Source organism: Polyodon spathula, chromosome 4 (genome assembly GCF_017654505.1).
Source record: "Polyodon spathula isolate WHYD16114869_AA chromosome 4, ASM1765450v1, whole genome shotgun sequence".
Taxonomy (NCBI): domain Eukaryota; kingdom Metazoa; phylum Chordata; class Actinopteri; order Acipenseriformes; family Polyodontidae; genus Polyodon; species Polyodon spathula.
Genome location: NC_054537.1, coordinates 48,387,725 through 48,405,429, shown reverse-complemented (window position 1 = coordinate 48,405,429; position 17,705 = coordinate 48,387,725). Strand labels below are relative to the sequence as shown.

The 17,705-nt window shown below is 38.5% G+C and overlaps 1 protein-coding gene across 1 annotated transcript in view; it reads right to left on the bottom strand.

The window, feature by feature from the left end:
* tmeff1a (transmembrane protein with EGF-like and two follistatin-like domains 1a) overlaps nucleotides 1-17,705 on the bottom strand; it is a 110,913-nt gene that overhangs the window by 34,019 nt on the left and 59,189 nt on the right. The window contains exon 3 of the mRNA XM_041248034.1: nucleotides 1,097-1,226. Within this exon, the coding sequence (XP_041103968.1) occupies nucleotides 1,097-1,226 (130 nt within the window). The remainder of the gene's footprint in view (nucleotides 1-1,096; nucleotides 1,227-17,705) is intronic.

Genomic DNA, 17,705 nt, shown 5'->3' with positions numbered 1-17,705 from the left:
TTTGTACAGTAATTGTAGTATTAACAGATCAAAGCAAGCGCTCCAGTTTGAGGGAGAATGTGAGACCATACTGCAGTGCTTCCCAACCCTGTTCCTGGCGGCACACCGTGTCTGCTGGTTTTCGTTCCAACGCAGCGCTCAATTGTTTAATTGAACCCTACATTGAACTAATAAAGTGATTAACTGGGCATTTTCCCGTTATTTTCAAGAGCTTCGTTTGTTGATATGGTTCAATTAAGCAATTGAGCGCTATGTTGGAACGGAAACCAGCAGACACGGTGTGCCGCCATGGAACAGGGCTGGGAAACACTGCCCTACTGTAGAGCTGAGTAACTCTAGGTAATAGCAACACTAGGAAGAATCTGCACAATCTGTATGTATACTGTAACAACTGTTTACGTAGTTTACAATGGTTTTAGTGTGTTTTACCATATATCTGTGTGCTACACCACGCTGTCACTATGCTTAACCCCCACTAGCTTTGCTTTTATGACATATCACCACACTACACTTTTACAACTTTAGAATCCCATGTTGTGGGTCATCAAAGCCCCTTTCACATTGGCACTCCCACCCGGGTCTGGACCCGGGACCTGGCTAACTGGGTCCCAGTGACCTACCTCAGGGTTCGTGAGCCGACCCAATAACAAACAGCCACTCCTGCAGTGAAAGTTTCACATCCGCAAGGAACATTTCTGGTTATTCTCTTTAGCCATATTTTTGTTGCTTGAGACAGACCATGAGCCAGTTCGCAGCAGGGATGAAGAAACATTTGCTTTAATCAGCATTTGGGCCGACGGTTCAATCCAGAGACACTTGGATGGAAGCGTCAGTAACAAGCTGCTCCCAGGGCATTGATATGCATATTGTGTACTTGCGTCTGTCACCCAGGTCAACCCTGCTTTATCAAAAGCAGTGTGAAATCATGTACCTGACCCGCAAGACACCGGGCCCTGTCAGTGTAGGTTCTAACCGAGGTAGACCTTGCCAGTGTGAAAAGGGATATAGTTTTTACATAAAATATATAAAATAGTGTTATAATAGACCAGTGCTGGTAATAGCTGTAATTTCCATGCCTCTACAAAATGATACTTACCAGGGTAACATGGACCTTCTGATAACACTGATATATGTTTCTGATGTTTGCAGGATGCTTGTCTAAGATAACATTCATTTTGGTAGGTGTCGCCATTTGATCCACACACTGGAATGTAGTTTTTGTGACACTGAAATAAAAGACAAAATTGTTCACAACTTACAGATAAAGATGAAAAGGTTATTAATTCAATATGTGCATACAATTAAGCTTTTTATGATAATAAATACAGTGTGCCATTCACACCGACTCCAAATACACCTTCTAGGAATACTTAAGGCTATTTTTAATTAAAGACGTGCTCCAGCAAACATAATGCACAAAGCCTGAGTTAAAGAGTTGAAAGTGGCTGTAGTGAAGTCAATGCTTTGGGATTCTTTATAAAAAGGGCATCTGATTTTCGGTTTTTAACCGGTAAAAAGAGATAAAATGCCAAAAAAAAAAAAAAAAAATCGGTGTATATCCAATAAACACTGGAAAATGTTTACTCAATTCACGTTGATTTGACCTCTTTCCCTGTGAAAAAAAACTAATACAGTAACCTACAAAACAAATAAAAATGCTTTCTCAGTGCAGCTGGTCAATGTCCCTCCTTCCTGACTTGTATCTTGCACTGATTCAGTCTGAATACTTTAAACCGACCGCAACTACTGAGTGGCAGCACATTTCTACATTTCTACTGGAGGACTGTAACACGCTTACACAATTTAAAACAAGATTACAATTTAATATGGAGCATTATTCTTTCTCACTTACAGTTGGATATGGTTGATTAACACACTCGTGGAATTTGAAACAAAATGTCAGCAAAATGTAAAAAAATGCCTAAACACACAAAAACTTGAGAAGGATATGACTGTGACCATAAGGATTTAGTTGTGGAAAATAACAAAGGAAAGAAGGTACAAATGTGCAAGTTCTGTCAAGTTATTATACATACTGTGAACAAATGCACAATTTTAGAAAGTAACCAAAAACAATAATTCTGTACAGTATATAAAAAGTGAAAGCCCAGAAAAAAAATATTTACATAAAACTCGAAAATAGCTCAATAGTCAATCAATGCACAATCTCTAGGTAAACTGTTTATCCATCTCTCATTAATCCATCACTCACTTAGCTGCCGATAAGTGGCAGATTGATTATATTATAAAATACTACACATAACTGACACACACGTTTTCCCAACTGTATTTGTTGTTACATCAGCACTACATTGCTGGTTAAAAACAGACGGGAAGCTCTGGAAATGACGTGTCAGTAACTAGCCTACTGATATTTGTGCTTGTTGCTTTATTATGTAGGTTTTACCAGTTGAAGAACCATTTGAAAGATTTTTTTAAAATTATTATTTGTTAACTTAACACCGTATCAAAAGTGCACTTGTGATTTATATTGGAAGCATAATAGTCTTTTAAAAGTTTTTTTTTTCATTACTGTAGGTTTGGTGTTACAAGCTGTAGTTGCTGTTTTTGTTTCAATGTATTTTCTTACTGCTTGAAACAGCTCTTAAATATAACACATACAGAACTATATGTGAATGTTTTCTAGTACTGTAAGTTAAATTTCAGTATGCCCTTTTTTGTAATTTGCATGTTATTTATAAACTACATTTTATACAAAACTATTTCTGGTATATTGGTATTTCATATTTTGTGTTTCAGCATCATGATCTAGTTCATAAAACCGTCACACTCACTTATCTGTCAGGAGGACCTATGATGGGAGGGGTCGGATAAGGGGTTATACAGATACTTTTGACAACTGTAAACAGAACCTTGCTTTACTCTTCAGTTTTGTGGTTGTGTAATATTATCTAAACCTTTCTTAACTATAGCACCTATTTAGATAATCTGAAATGAAATGCCCATGCTAGCTCTTTATTTCATTTCAGTGTTCAGGTGTGACACTGAAGATTTGCTCTTGTGTTGTCTTGTTATAAGAGTAGATCATTAGGACCCCGTTTACACTACAGTGCTGGCCCCAGGGCTGCTGCATATTTAGGTTTGTAACCCCGTTCGCATTTGCAGTTTAAGGCACCTTTGCACGTTCACATATGTGACTGACAAGCAGGCCTAAAATGTGTTTGTAGCAGGGCAGGAGCTCTGCACATGAAGAGTGGGTTTTGTGTGTATATATTGTAAATAAGTGTGTACATTGTTGTAATTAATTTAATGAAGTACCTGATGCTCCTGGGATAGCCTGCCTGCTGTCTGTGATCGCCAGCTGGGGATAATCAGCAGGTAGGTGTGTTCCAGCATGGCGTCAGGTATAAAGAGGCCCTGTTTGTTCACTTCGGGGCTGCTGCAAAGCCACAGACAACAGGCTAAAGATCATCCACGCTACCCCAACATGGAGACCTGGCTGCGTAATCTTGATTGGTTGTGACTGAACACAGAAGATTAGTTCAGGGATTGTAAATCCCACTAATGTATAGTGAGCGAGATGTATAAAGCGGGACCTCCATGTCTAGGGAGTAGCGCACGCCTTGTTACGGCACCTTTATTTTGATAGTTTTTAGCAGTCCTCTGTGCGTTACCATCATTGGTAACGTCACATGACCATTTCTATTTACTTTTGCTTTCTGTTTGTTAATAAGTCCTGCGTGCCTGTGCCGGAGTTTCAACTTCAGCCCGTCTTGATCTCCTGCCTGTCACTCAGCAGCGAATGCACACACCCAGAATCAAGACCCAGTTACAGTGTTGAATTGTTTTGGGGTTTTTTTTTTTTTTTTTTTTTAACGATAGCTTGCACTCAGAATGGAAGAGTTATTGGGTCATACAGTAATCCATGATTTGTAGCAGATACTTGTTATTAATATATTTTTGTTCAGTGCAGCACAGTAGGAATTTTATGGCATATATTTAAAAAACATATATATATATATATAAACACACACAGACACACACACAGTGCCGTGAAAAAGTATTTGCCCTGTTTGATTTTCTGCATTTTTGCCAATTTTTCACATTCAATTTGGTCACATCTTTTTGTGGGCTGTAGTAGTATATAGAGGGAGTCTGAGAGAAAAAAATGACACCAAAGTGTGGTGCTTCTTTCATTTGTTTGGTGTGCAAGGTAATCAAACATGCAATCTTCAGGTCTGAAAAAGTTATTGACCCCCCCCCCCAGTTAACTCAACCCAACTAAAGGGATAATTAGGGTCAGTTGTTTGATTACTTTGGTTAACAATCAGGCCTGATTTGGTCCAGCCCTGCCCAATATAAATCTAACTAAAGTTGGCCCTTACCATCAGAGTGAAATTGTCAACACACAGGTTATAGAGGCACATCATATCATGATTAAAAGAAATTCCTGAAGACCTCTGGGAAAAAAGGTTGTTGATGCCTGTCAGTCTGGAAAGGGTTACAAAGGCTCTGAGGGTCCACCAAACCACAGTCAGAGCCATATTGTCCAAATGGAGTAAGTGTGGCACAGTAGTGAATCTTCCCAGGAGTGGCCATCCTGCCAAAATCTCTCCAAAAGCAATGCGTAAAATCGTCCAGGAAGTCAGAAAGAACCACAGAACAATTTCCAGGGACCTGCAGGCCTCTCTCACCTCGGCTAAGGTCAGTGTTCATGACTCCACCATCAGAAAGACACTGGGCAAAAATAGGATTCATGGCAGAGTAGTAAGGCGGAAACCACTGCTCACTAAGAAGAACATGAATGCTCGTCTCAAGTTTGCCCAAAAGCACCTGAATGATCCTCGAGAGTTCTGGCCCGGCTCCCTCTGGTGGCGGAGGAGGCGGCCCGGCTCCCTCTGGTGGCTGGGGCGCTGATTGATCGTTAATCAACTAATCCCTCTGGTGGACAGAGGACGGACGACTGCGGACCAATCCACTTCGGGGGCTTCTCTGCAGATCGGCGGCCGCTATCACCGCGTTCTGGCTCTGCCACAATGCCTCATGACCAAAAAAAACGGAGACACACGGCCAACAATCCGGGCCAACTCCCACTTCCCCCCCCCCCACCCCCTCCCCCAAGGAGTCCAATATGCTCCGGACCTGGGGGATGTTCATGCGTGGGTGGTGGTGACGGCGGGGGTGATGTCGGAGAGCCCGAAGACGCTTGTTGAGGGGGAGTTGGGGAGTAGACAGAGACCACCTGAAGGGAGGGGACCCAAGGAGGAGGAAGGGAGAGACCCGAGACCCTAGCACGGCGACGGCGGCAGCACAACGGCCTTTTTCGAGGACTCTGGTGGCAGGACCGCGGCGACGGCGCGGTACCGTCTGGTGGCGGAAGGGCGGAGACGGCGGCGCGTCCCTGCTCGTAGGACGAGGATACCGCGGCGACCTTGGTGGCAGGACCGGATCCACGGTAGGACGGAGGAGGAGAGGCGCCGGATCCGCGATTTAGCAGGGTAGTGAGGCGAGACTTGGTGGCCCTCGCAAGGCGCCGTCTGGAGGCGGCGAGAGTGGAGCCGAGACCTCCGGACGTCTAGGGGACGGAGGACGGCGTACTAGCGGACGTCTCTGGTGGCGGACGGAACCCAAAAGTGTCCGGAGCGACGGCAGCTCAGGCACTCCTCTCTGGTGGCGGCGGCCTGGCTCCCGTCGAGGAGTGAGGGAGAGACCCCCGTAGACCCTCCGGCGCCGCCCGAGGGAGATTCTGGGGAGAGGTAACGAGACCCCTGCTTGTACCGAAGCAGAGTTCAAACGGTGTGGCCGTGGACTTACTAGGAGCTCCAAGGCTAAAAGTGCATTACCGCATGCCGTCGAGGAAGTGCTAGCGGACGAGAGACGAGACCGTATGTGGCTCTGGGAGCGACGGCAGCTCCTCCTCCCTCTCTGGCTCTGGGATCGGGAAGGGAGCGGCAGATCAGGCTATTGAGTCTAAGGGGGTGATTACTTTTTCACACATGGGCATTGGGTGTTGCATAACTTTCTTTAATAAATGAAATAAGTATCAAAATTTTGTGTTATTTGTTCACTCAGGGTCCCTTTTATCTAATATTAGATTTTGGTTGAAGATCTGATAACATTCAGTGTCAGAAATATGCAAAAATGCAGAAAATGCAGAAAAAGGGGCATCAGCAAATACTTTTTCATGGCACGTGACACATATATATAAATATATATTATATATATATATATATATATATATATATATATATATATATATAATCAGCTAAGCAGAGGCCTATTTATGTCAGGTGGCTGTGCGCTGATTGATCGTTAATCAACCTAATCAACTAATCAACCCCAGCCACCTGAAAACAATAAACCCACAATCCTGCAGTTTTTATAGTTATCCACAATCCTGCATTAGTTATCTAAGTTACTAAATAACAGGAAGAAACGGTAATTGTGACAAATTAAGCATAATTATGAATACACTGCAGCTCGTATATTATGTGACCGAAACAACCTGAATGTTAACCCGCTAGATTATGTTTTATTTAATATTTCTATAATTAAAGTTGTATGATGTAGAAATAATTACCATTCAATATTGATCGACTGCCGTCTTGTCCAGCAGAGCATTCACCTTTCTATTAACCTTACCAAATTACTCATGTGATAGGAAAAGGCAGCCCTAAGCTTGCTTTGCATTCATATATATGTAAAGGTCGACCCTGGTCCTGGATTGCATGGTGGCTTAAATCTAGGCCGGCCTTTGGCTGCCTTTTCTTTTTTTGCAGTGTTTACATATGGGAAAAGGAGGCTCTGAGGCCCTGAGTTCCTGGGGTCTAGGTTGAGTGAACTGAAAGCCATTGATAAGGCAGACATTTGGAGATACACTCCAAGCTTAATTTGTTATCACTACTCTGAGCACAGCTCAATCTGGGCAATGTGTAATTCAATTAGTCTGAGCACTTTCAGTAATGTAGACATTTTGTAGTATCATTTTCATATTAGAACTTTTAACTTTAACTTTAACTTTTTTATTCTTTGGAATGTTTTTTTTTTTTCTACAACAGACAAATCTGAGAAGCTGGGTGGGGTGCTTGAATTGGGAATGCAAGGGGTCATCTTCATGGAGTAAGATGATGGGTGAATCTCACTGATAAGAGATTCAAAAGAATGTTTCTACTTCTTGTGGTTGTTAAGAGACATAAAAGAAAGTGCCTTCCTTTGCCGACCAAGGTCTGGCCGGGTGCAAGTAAATGTTTTAAACAGATGTAGTATGACACACACTTTTTCTTCTGTCCTCCTTCTAATTAGGTCTTTATGAAAACTCTTTACCATGCAAGGTTTTACTTTAACACTTAATTGCCTGTACACTGGAGCTGAAGTCATTTATGTATATGTATTTGGTTTCATTAGACTACTGTAAATCCACACAAGGTCAAGAGAAAGTCTGGATGCAAGACTTTATGATGACTATGTTGCATACATTTGCATTGGTTTTGCTTTATGTGTGTAACCACATAAGTAAGTCTTACCCTGTCTGAATGTAATGTTATTTGTTGTGTTTTTCTTTGTTATGAAAAATTTCTAATGTTTCATAGTAATAGGAAATCCTTTGCCTGTATGATTTCCTAGCTATGAAAATCATGGATGAGTTATGTAAGCATGACTCATAGGAGACACAGTGATTGCATTTTGGCTGTCATGGCTCCCAGAAAGCTGCCTTTTGAGCTCTTTTCAAATAAGCAATCTTATGTATTTGTGATTATTCCATGTTATCAGCAGCCACCTTTGATTATGTCAGCAATAATTTCCCTTTATTATAAAATAGTACATTCATGAAGTTGTGGATCTTTTGAAATCAATAGTTTGACAAAAGCATAAAGTATAGCACAGCAGTGAAGAAAGACATACTAAAATAATGTGATAGTTTGAAATGATGACTATTTATTCATTATTTAGATGTAATGACAAAATAAACCAGTAAAAAATGCAGTCAGTTATTCTGAAGTCTATGCCAGAGGTAGGTAACATTGGGTCTTCCAATTAATTCCACTGCAATACTTTGTTCCAACCAGGCCCGTAATTATTGAATCAAACCTGTTGCAGGTCAAGTATATAATTAAGGGACTGGTTAGAACAAAGTCCTGCAGTGAGATGGATTGGAAGAGCCATGGTTGCTTACCACTGGGCTATGCCATTTAGTTCAAATAAACAGTTGTGCTAAAAAAAGGTCCAATCCACAAGTAAGGCCCTCTCAATTAATTTGTGAAATGACTACAGGTGATGTACTGTAATATTGATACTATAACATGGAGCCTGTGTTTCATGAGCATTGATAAGCAATTTTGGGTTACATCCCTTGTATTTTGCACACCTGTTCTACCCTATCAAAACACCATGCTATACTATACTATATAGGCTACTATATACAGAACATTGAGTACAACATGCAATCTGTAAATAACATGGAGACATTCTCCATAAATATGTAAAAGGGAACGTGTTACATTCCTAAAACTACTGTAGATCAAGACTAACGTACAGTAGAAAATGCTGATGGGGCACACATCTGTTTGGAAAAGAGGGAAGTTTAGATAAAAGGAGATTCACAGAGGTGTGAGTGGCAGACCAGTGTTGTACGTAAAATATCTAACCATAACTAATATATCAAAGATAAAAAACAGAAAATATTGATGATGTTATAAATACTAATGAAACTTTACATTAACTGCCTATAGATATAAAATAGAACTGTAACACTTGCAGCTCATTTCAAGGGGAAATGAACATGGATACCGAGTGACACAAAACATGAAATAAGACTTTACAGCATTAAACAGAATGCTACCTCATTGTGATCTTTCTGTATTCCAGCTATTTAGGACCCTGTGTTGCTGATTAACTTTCTGAAAGGAATACAATTAGCAAGAAACAACATGGTTGCAGGAAAGCACAGTGCATGTATTATTCTGTGTAATTTCTTGACAGTCAATTTTCTTCAAAATCCAGCTGTAGTGGTGATTTGCTTTTGTATGACAAGAACAATTAGGCCCAGGTAACTGAAAAATGAAAAGTTTACAGCATGGGGCTTTCAACCTTTTTTTTTTTTTTAAAGCTGTACCCCTTCTGTCTGAAGGTTTCAACTCTAGTACCCCTTTACAATTTCTGCTCTACTGAAGGATACCACAGTTGCAACAAAAGGCCGAATAATCTGATATTAAGTTTATTTAATATATAATTTTTATCACAACAGTTTAGATCAGAATACCAAACAGTAAATCTTAAAACTTTTAATTACAAGTCTTTGGACTCAAAGACAGTATTTGGGAATCTCTTCAGAAACGTATTTGATACGTATTCTATTTGCCAAAGTTATTATAAATAACCGAAAATGCTTTGCACTGAATTCTTACCACTTTACCATTTACTTCCCATCTCAGAATAACTTATTTAAAACAATTACAACATCAAAAGCATTAAACTCAATATAAGTAAGCAATAAGGCACGACAGGGCGTGGGATACTCTAATATCGACACCCAGGGCTATACTATTAGAGTATATCCCACACCCTGAATTGCCTTATTGCACTTATAAAATGGATCAACCAACATTACAAAAAGAACCCGTAAAAACATGTTTTAATGAATGTATTTTTTATTAAATATCCTTCCACTTCTGCACTAGTACTTAAACATAAAAAAAAAAAAAAAAAATGCATTAATTAAAAAATAATTTCAGATGTTGAATTGATCATTGCCATTGAAAGTGCAGTTTTGATTCATTACACTTCTTGTAATTCTTGGTTTATTCATTATATTTTAAAGTAAAATATTACTGCCCATTTTCATCATGACAGCACAAATGAGTCTGCCTTTAAATCAAGCAGCACAAATAAGACTGCCTTTAAATCATGCAGACCTTTCCTCATAAGACCTGCAATAGTATCAGGTGAGAGTGTGTTTTTTTTAAATCATCCTTTGTTATCCGGGGTAGTAACATGAGGTATCCTTACCAGATTTATGCTACAGCTTCACAGTGGCGAGAAAGACGTTATTTGCATGGAATACGCAGTTACTTATCACTGACTTTGCAATTTACTGCTTGGCAACTTGGAGAACTACTGGGCCTGTGTTGAGAAACAATTTAAAACTATGCAGGGCACATTTAAAAGGTATGGCAGGAATTGTTGAGATGAATTTATAAATGTTCAGCATCAGATCACACAGCTATGAAGGGGGTGGGTCCAGTGGCAGGCAGGCAGAAGAACAGACAGCGGGAAATTCCATAGTTCAGGGAGAAGGAACAGAGCGATCAGAATGGCGAGTTTTGAATTTATTTGAATATGTACTTTTGCTTTTTTCACTACTTAAATTAATCATTGGTGTCCGATTCAGATTCATTCCATATCTCATGAACACTTCGGTTTCCCAAAAGTTCAACATTTACATAAATCTCGTCGGTCATGTTTATTGTGATAAATTCCAATATGTCTGCTGTTTTTGTTTTTAAATTCTAGTGTGATCTGCCAGTGATTTGCCTGTTTTTGAAAGTGCCGACCCATGGTGATATGCTGTAATATCAACACCCCCATGTGACCTGTTTTGACCAATCAGGAAAGAGTACTTAAAATACCCATTTTATAAAACTATAATAACTAACAGTTATCCACTAAAGCCAGCATAAAATTATCCAAAGGGACTTGCTATAACTGAAACATTGCAGTTATTACAAATACAAAATGAACTGCATACATACAAATACTGTACATAGTTTGCACTGAATAAACAACTGAATTGTTTTAATAGCAGCCAAGGCAGAAAATCCAGACTCACATAAATATGTAGTTGCAAACAGTAGCAGGACTTTCATTACTTTCCCAGTAAGCAGGGTATTCAGTTGAGAAACCCAACAAAAAACTGGAGAAGTTTAATCCACAGCTCTGATATTTCTGACATAAAAAAAAAAAAAAAAACTGTCATTGTTACACTCAGTTCAATCAGTTTGTCCTCTTCATTAACATTTAGACTGTGCACCATTTCCTTGTTGATAACATTTGCAAATGGATCACTGATCCAGTCCCAATCGATTTTTAGAGACTTTTCCATTTCACTGATGTACATATTGAACTGAGCAACAAGCTCTGTGAGATGGCTGCAGATTATGAGATGTCCACCATTCAGATTATGTAAAAGTTCAAAATATATGTGCTTATCGTCAAATTTCACAGATCCTGAATAGCACGTTACATACAATAGCATTAGGTAGTTCAAAATTAGTGCTTATCAGGATCTGTAAAACCTGCCATACATCAGTTCAAGTGGATTGATTTATTTATGTTTATATTTTAAAAAGTTTATATTTTATATTTGAAATTTGCAAAATAGATAACAAAAGGGCAGCCTAAACTGCACAGTGGTAAAAGGCCATTGGATTATTAACCAACATTCTCTAATCATTGCCTTTCCGATAACAGTTATACATAAAATATCCCCGGAATCTACAATAGTAAGATTATTATGACTTATAAGAAGTTGCCTCTAAGAAACCATCCAGTTATCCATTTATCTGGTAACTGGCCTCTTCCGGTAATATTGGTAATTCAGAGTCAGAGCCGGCTGGACTTCATCGTCATAATGGGTTGTGTTGATGTCTGTGTGTTGATGTCTTCAACATTGAAGTCAGTTAGGCAGGTGAACATCGCTGCTATTCCCATTCTCAGTCAATCATTCTACCATTTTGCTTTTGCCATGAACCCTTTGATTTTGTCAGAGATCTATGCATTAGTCTCTGGTCCTGCATGCTTGTGTTGAGTCTATTTAGTTAATAAAATACGTCTGCCGAGTATGCAAGTTTTGCATTCCATTTGGGATCTCTGCAATAATCTGGCAAAATAGAATGAAATGAAATTCACAATCTTTACAACAGAGATTAAAACATCATTCATTTCTGGGCTCAGTTTTAATGATGCCAATGCCTCTTATGTAAAATACAATGAGTTGAAACAGTGTTCAGTGGTACCTGTTTTATTCTTGCATTATTTCATGGTACGAGTGAGAACCTCCTGCGGTTTGAAACTTTCCAGCTGTCTTTCAAAGCATTCAGTAGGTTTTCTGACTAATCTTACATGCTTTGTTTCTAGGTTACTTTAATGATGATGGTTTCATACAATCACTGGAGAGCTCCTCCAAACAAATAATGCACTTGGGTGTGGATTTATCTTTGTGGCCCACGACGTATAAATATTTATGCACAGTGGTTTAGAGATAATATATAATTCTGTTAAAAAATCAACTCAAGGTCATTATTTTCATTTTTATTCTTGATTTGAGTCATCATGCGTACTCCCTATGACCCTTAGAAATACCCCTAGTGGTATGCGTAGCACTGTTTGAAAACCCCTGGTCTAAAGCATTTGACAAAACTGTAAACCAGTATGGACTAAATTTTGTAACAAAGCCCAACCGTGTGGCAAGTGAAATTTAGCAACTTTACTTCCTCAAGCTGTGGATTAGCAAATCAATACAGTGTCTGAGCTGATGCCCTAATGAGCCAATGAAAAATAGGGCTATGTGAATTGTGTACTGGATTTTTCCTATGATAAAAGGTCCTCCCCCCTCGCCTCTGGGACCCTGTTTTCAAACCAGCTGAGGATACGCTCACCGAAACTCAATTATATTGGACAGCTGCTCTGCCTAAATTAAATAAGCCCTAGTGGAATCGTCCTATTTCTTATTGGACAGGAGCTACACTGCCCTTGGGCTCAATGTACTACAGGTTATGTGCTTTAAGGCTCAGAGGCTTTGCACTCTGGTACCTTAAAACTAACTTGGACATTGTCTTTCTCAAAAATATGCATGGGAAAGGACAATCCTTTAACTTATCCATCAGTGGCTAGTAACTATTACACCATTCATTTTTTCTCATAACTAGATATTTTCTGATGCTACAGTATGTATAGACAAGACTTCAGTGATACCAATTCAATTTAGAAAACAGGCTGGAAATTTCCTTTAACCTGACTGGTCAATACAAGGGCCTTAATCTTTGGTAAAGGACCTTGAATGTTATCTTTCAAATTATGTTTAATCACTGTTCCAAATCAATCTGTCACAAAATATGTATTTGACCTTTTCTCTACTTGATAAAAAATCACTGTTCTAGTGCATGCCCTCTGAATGTTGTCTGTTAATGCAGACTAAGTCTGCTTCCTCATTGTCCTATGCATTCAATCCATCTATTTAAATTTTAGTAAAGCAAATAAAGTTCAAATCAAGAAAAATATTTGCTGTCAGCCACAGTAACCACAATAGCAACTAGTCTCCAGTTTGATTGAAAAGGTGAAGAAATCAAACTGGATGCAGTCTGATACTTTCAGCAACTTATTTCAGCAAATCACAGTTGGGGCTCTTTTCTCTAAGCAAGCAAGGAAACTTTATAAACTCACTGTGAAAAAGTTACACTGCGATCAGCATTAACACTAGACAACTAGATGTTGTAATGTTTTGTATTTTTCACTAACACACACTAACTGTAACTTATACTGAAACGTACAAAAATACCTGCGCTCCTTAAAAAATAAAAAAAGTTAGCTGCACTTTTATTCTTTTACATGTTTTACAAACAGTTCACAAACCAGGTTCACTTTTCTGCACAAGGTACCTGAACTGAAGAACAGCTTCATGTAAGTTGAACATTTTTTAGTATTGAGGCATTATTTATGCATTGATTCCTTTCTGAGACCTTGGCTATTGAATTGCTTTCATATCTTAGGGAAAAGGGTGACTTAAGTCAATTATCAAATGTAAGATTACCTAATGAAAATATAATGCTTGCTACACTTGATGTTGTTAGTCTATATACCAATATTCCACATAGTGATGGCCTCAATGCTCTTAAATTTGATCTTGGTAACAGAAATGACATCCAGACACTTACTGTATTTTTACTTGAGATGGCACAAATGGTCCTCACTAAAAACTACTTTCTTTTCGAGAGAGTTTTATTTACAAATTCAGGGTACAGCTATGGGAGCTTCATTTGTACCGATTATGCCAATCTCTTTATGTGATTCCTGGAACATAACAATGTATTTGGACATAATCCTTTCATAGAGAACATCATTATGTGGAAACGATATATTGACAGCATTTTTTCTGGTCTTGCACAGAAATAGAACTTAAAAATTGAATGGTTTGATTTTGTCTATCAATTTTAGTTTGGAATATGTTAAACATAAGGTTAGCTTTCTCAATACCACTGTATGCCTCGATGAGGGATCCTTGTACACCACCCTCTATACCAAACCAACTGACAAAAATAGTATTCTACATGCCTCCTGTTTTCATTTTGTACCATTAAAAAGGGGACTCCCCTATAGTCAATTTTTGCGACTTAAATGTATTTGCTTTAAAGCTGAAGATTTTGACATTGAAGCTGGTAAAATGTATGACCAATTCTTATCTAGGAATTACCCAGACAGTGGTTAGATAATGCTCTCTTTAAAGTTCACAACGTAGATACAAATCCTTATGTGAGGAAGAATAAAGAATTCTCTTCCATTTGTTGCACGACTTTTTCAAAACAGTTATGAGATTTCAAACATTATTAGAAAACACTGGCACATTCTATCAACTGATACTATTGGCAGTAAAATATTTCATGATATGCCCCTCTTTACACATTATAGAGGTAGAAATATGCAGGATATTTTAGTTCATGCTAATTCATTTAGAGATACAGCTAAAAATTAACTGTGGTACAGTAATTAATGGCTTCTTTCCATGTCGGAAATGCGCAGCTTGTGAGAATGCTATTAAAACCAAAACCTTAACAAGTCATGTTACTAACAAAGAATATACGATTCCAAAGTAATGGTTGTACATCTGATTTTGTCGTTTATTTAATCTCTTGCCCTTGCAATGTGAAACCAAAAGACAACTACGAGTTCACATTAATGAACACAAAAGTGCCATCCGTAGAAAAGACATACATTTGCCTTTGGCTAGACATTTTGCAGAGAAAAATCACTCCATTTCGGATTTAAAATTCTGTGGTATACAAAGATTAAGTCAACCTCGTAGAGGGGGTGATCGAAACCAATAATTACTTCAATGTAAAGCAAAATTGATTTTCTATCTCAAAACAGTATAACCTGAACAAATTAATGAAGAATTAGGTTTATCATGTTATCTTTAGAATAAATATATCACTTTTATACAATTATCTCTAATACGAACATTAATGCTATGCAATTGTGTCAATTTTATTCAAAATTTATATGAATTGCTATAATCTGGATAACTGTTTGCTTAAACTCACCAATCTATCAATATGCTACATTTTTATGATCCTGATTATTATTATTATTATTATTATTATTATTATTATTATTATTATTATTATATTATTATATGATATTTTTCTGTTAATGTAATTATTCAATAGAGTATATATTATATGTTCTCTGATGTCTATACGATCTAATGTATTAATTGGTCTGTATACCTGTTTAATTGTTTTTAATTGAACACCTGACTCTTTTAAATACTCAGGTGTTTCTAACTTGTTTAGCACAGCACTGAAGATGGGCAAACAACCGAGACATTTGCACTTGCACTGAGCACTTTATTTGCTTGTTCTTTGGTCTAATAAAATAATGTTTTTTCATTTATTTTGATTATGTAGTGGTTTCCTTGTCGACACTTTATTGATCACAGTGTGCAGCCTGAGTGAAGGTTACCAGAGCACACATGGAATTCTGAGCAAACTCATGGAATAATGAGGGAAACTTTGTATTCATTAGCAAAAACGTGTTGCATAAAATCACAGAAAAAACTAACAGAAAACTTATTGTTAATAATTAATACTAATGTTTTAACTTAGGAAGAGTTCAGAAATCAATATTTGGTGGAATAACCCTGATTTTCAAGCACAGCTTTCATGAGTCTTGGCATGCTCTCCACCAGTCTTTCACATTGATGTTGGGTGACTTTATGCCACTCCTGGTGCAAAAATTCAAGCAGCTCGGCTTTGTTTGATGGCTTGTGATCATCCATCTTCCTCTTGATCACATTCCAGAGGTTTTCAATGGGGTTCAGGTCTGGAGATTGGGTTTGCCATGACAGGGTCTTGATCTGGTGGTCCTCCATCCACACCTTGATTGACCTGGCTGTGTGGCATGAAGCATTGTCCTGCTGGAAAAACCAATCCTCAGAGTTGGGGAACATTGTCAGAGCAGAAGGAAGCAAGTTTTCTTCCAGGACAACCTTGTACATGGCTTGATTCATGCGCCCTTCACATAGACAAATCTGCCCGATTCCAGCCTTGCTGAAGCACCCCCAGATGAGTCCAATTTTCAGCTTTGCCCAGCACCTGGTCGTCTAATGGTTAGATGGAGACCTGGAGAGGCATACAAGCCACAGTGTCTCGCACCCACTGTGAAATGTGGTGGAGGATCGGTGATGATCTGGGGGCGCTTCAGCAAGGCTGGAATTGGGCAGCTTTGGCATGAATCAAGTCAAGTACAAGGTTGTCCTAGAAGTAAACTTGCTTCCTTCTGCTCTGACAATGTTCCCCAACTCTGAGGATTGGTTTTTCCAGCAGGACAATGCTCCATGCCACACAGCCAGGTCAATCAAGGTGTGGATGGAGGACCACCAGATCAAGACCCTGTCATGGCCAGCCCAATCTCCAGACCTGAACCCCATTGAAAACCTCTGGAATGTGATCAAGAGGAAGATAGATGGTCACAAGCCATCAAACAAAGCCGAGCTGCTTGAATTTTTGCGCCAGGAGTGGCATAAAGTCACCCAACATCAATGTGAAAGACTGGTGGAGAGCATGCCAAGACGCATGAAAGCTGTGCTTGAAAATCAGGGTTATTCCACCAAATATTGATTTCTGAACTCTTCCTAAGTTAAAACATTAGTATTGTGTTGTTTAAAAATGAATATGAACTTATTTTCTTTGCATTATTCGAGGTCTGACAACACTGCATCTTTTTTGTTATTTTGACCAGTTGTCATTTTCTGCAAATAAATGCTCTAAATGACAATATTTTTATTTGGAATTTGAGAGAAATGTTGTCAGTAGTTTATAGAATAAAACAAAAATGTTCATTTTACCCAAACACATACCTATAAATAGTAAAACCAGAGAAACTGATAATTTTGCAGTGGTCTCTTAATTTTTTCCAGAGCTGTATATATATATATATATATATATATATATATATATATATATATATATATATATATATATATATATATATATATATTAGACAAACACACACACACACACACACACACACACACACACACAGATTTTTACACACGCAATTACTCAGGCATCTATATGGCTTGTTTAAAAGTACAGACTCTGGGCATTCTAATGGTGTATTCAGTTAAGCTCCTCATCATGTGACAGAGTTCATAGCTCAGGTTTCATTTTGAGTCCATTGTTCTTATCAGACATTGTTAAGCAGCGGCGCTGGAACTAGGGGTTGCTTTGCATGGCTTCCATCATATACAGGGGTTACAGTTTTGTTCAATGGATTTCAGCACCCACACTTTAAAAAGGGTTCCAGTGCCACTGTTTTTAAGATCAAATAGAGTCAGGGCGAACCACGGCAGGTACTGCGGTTCGGAAACCGAGTATGCACACATGACGCATGTTTCGTGTCTCGCCGTGTCGTAAATGCCAGACTTACCTCGAGGTGTCACTGTCAGACTGTGGAGTCTTAAGGAATCCCAC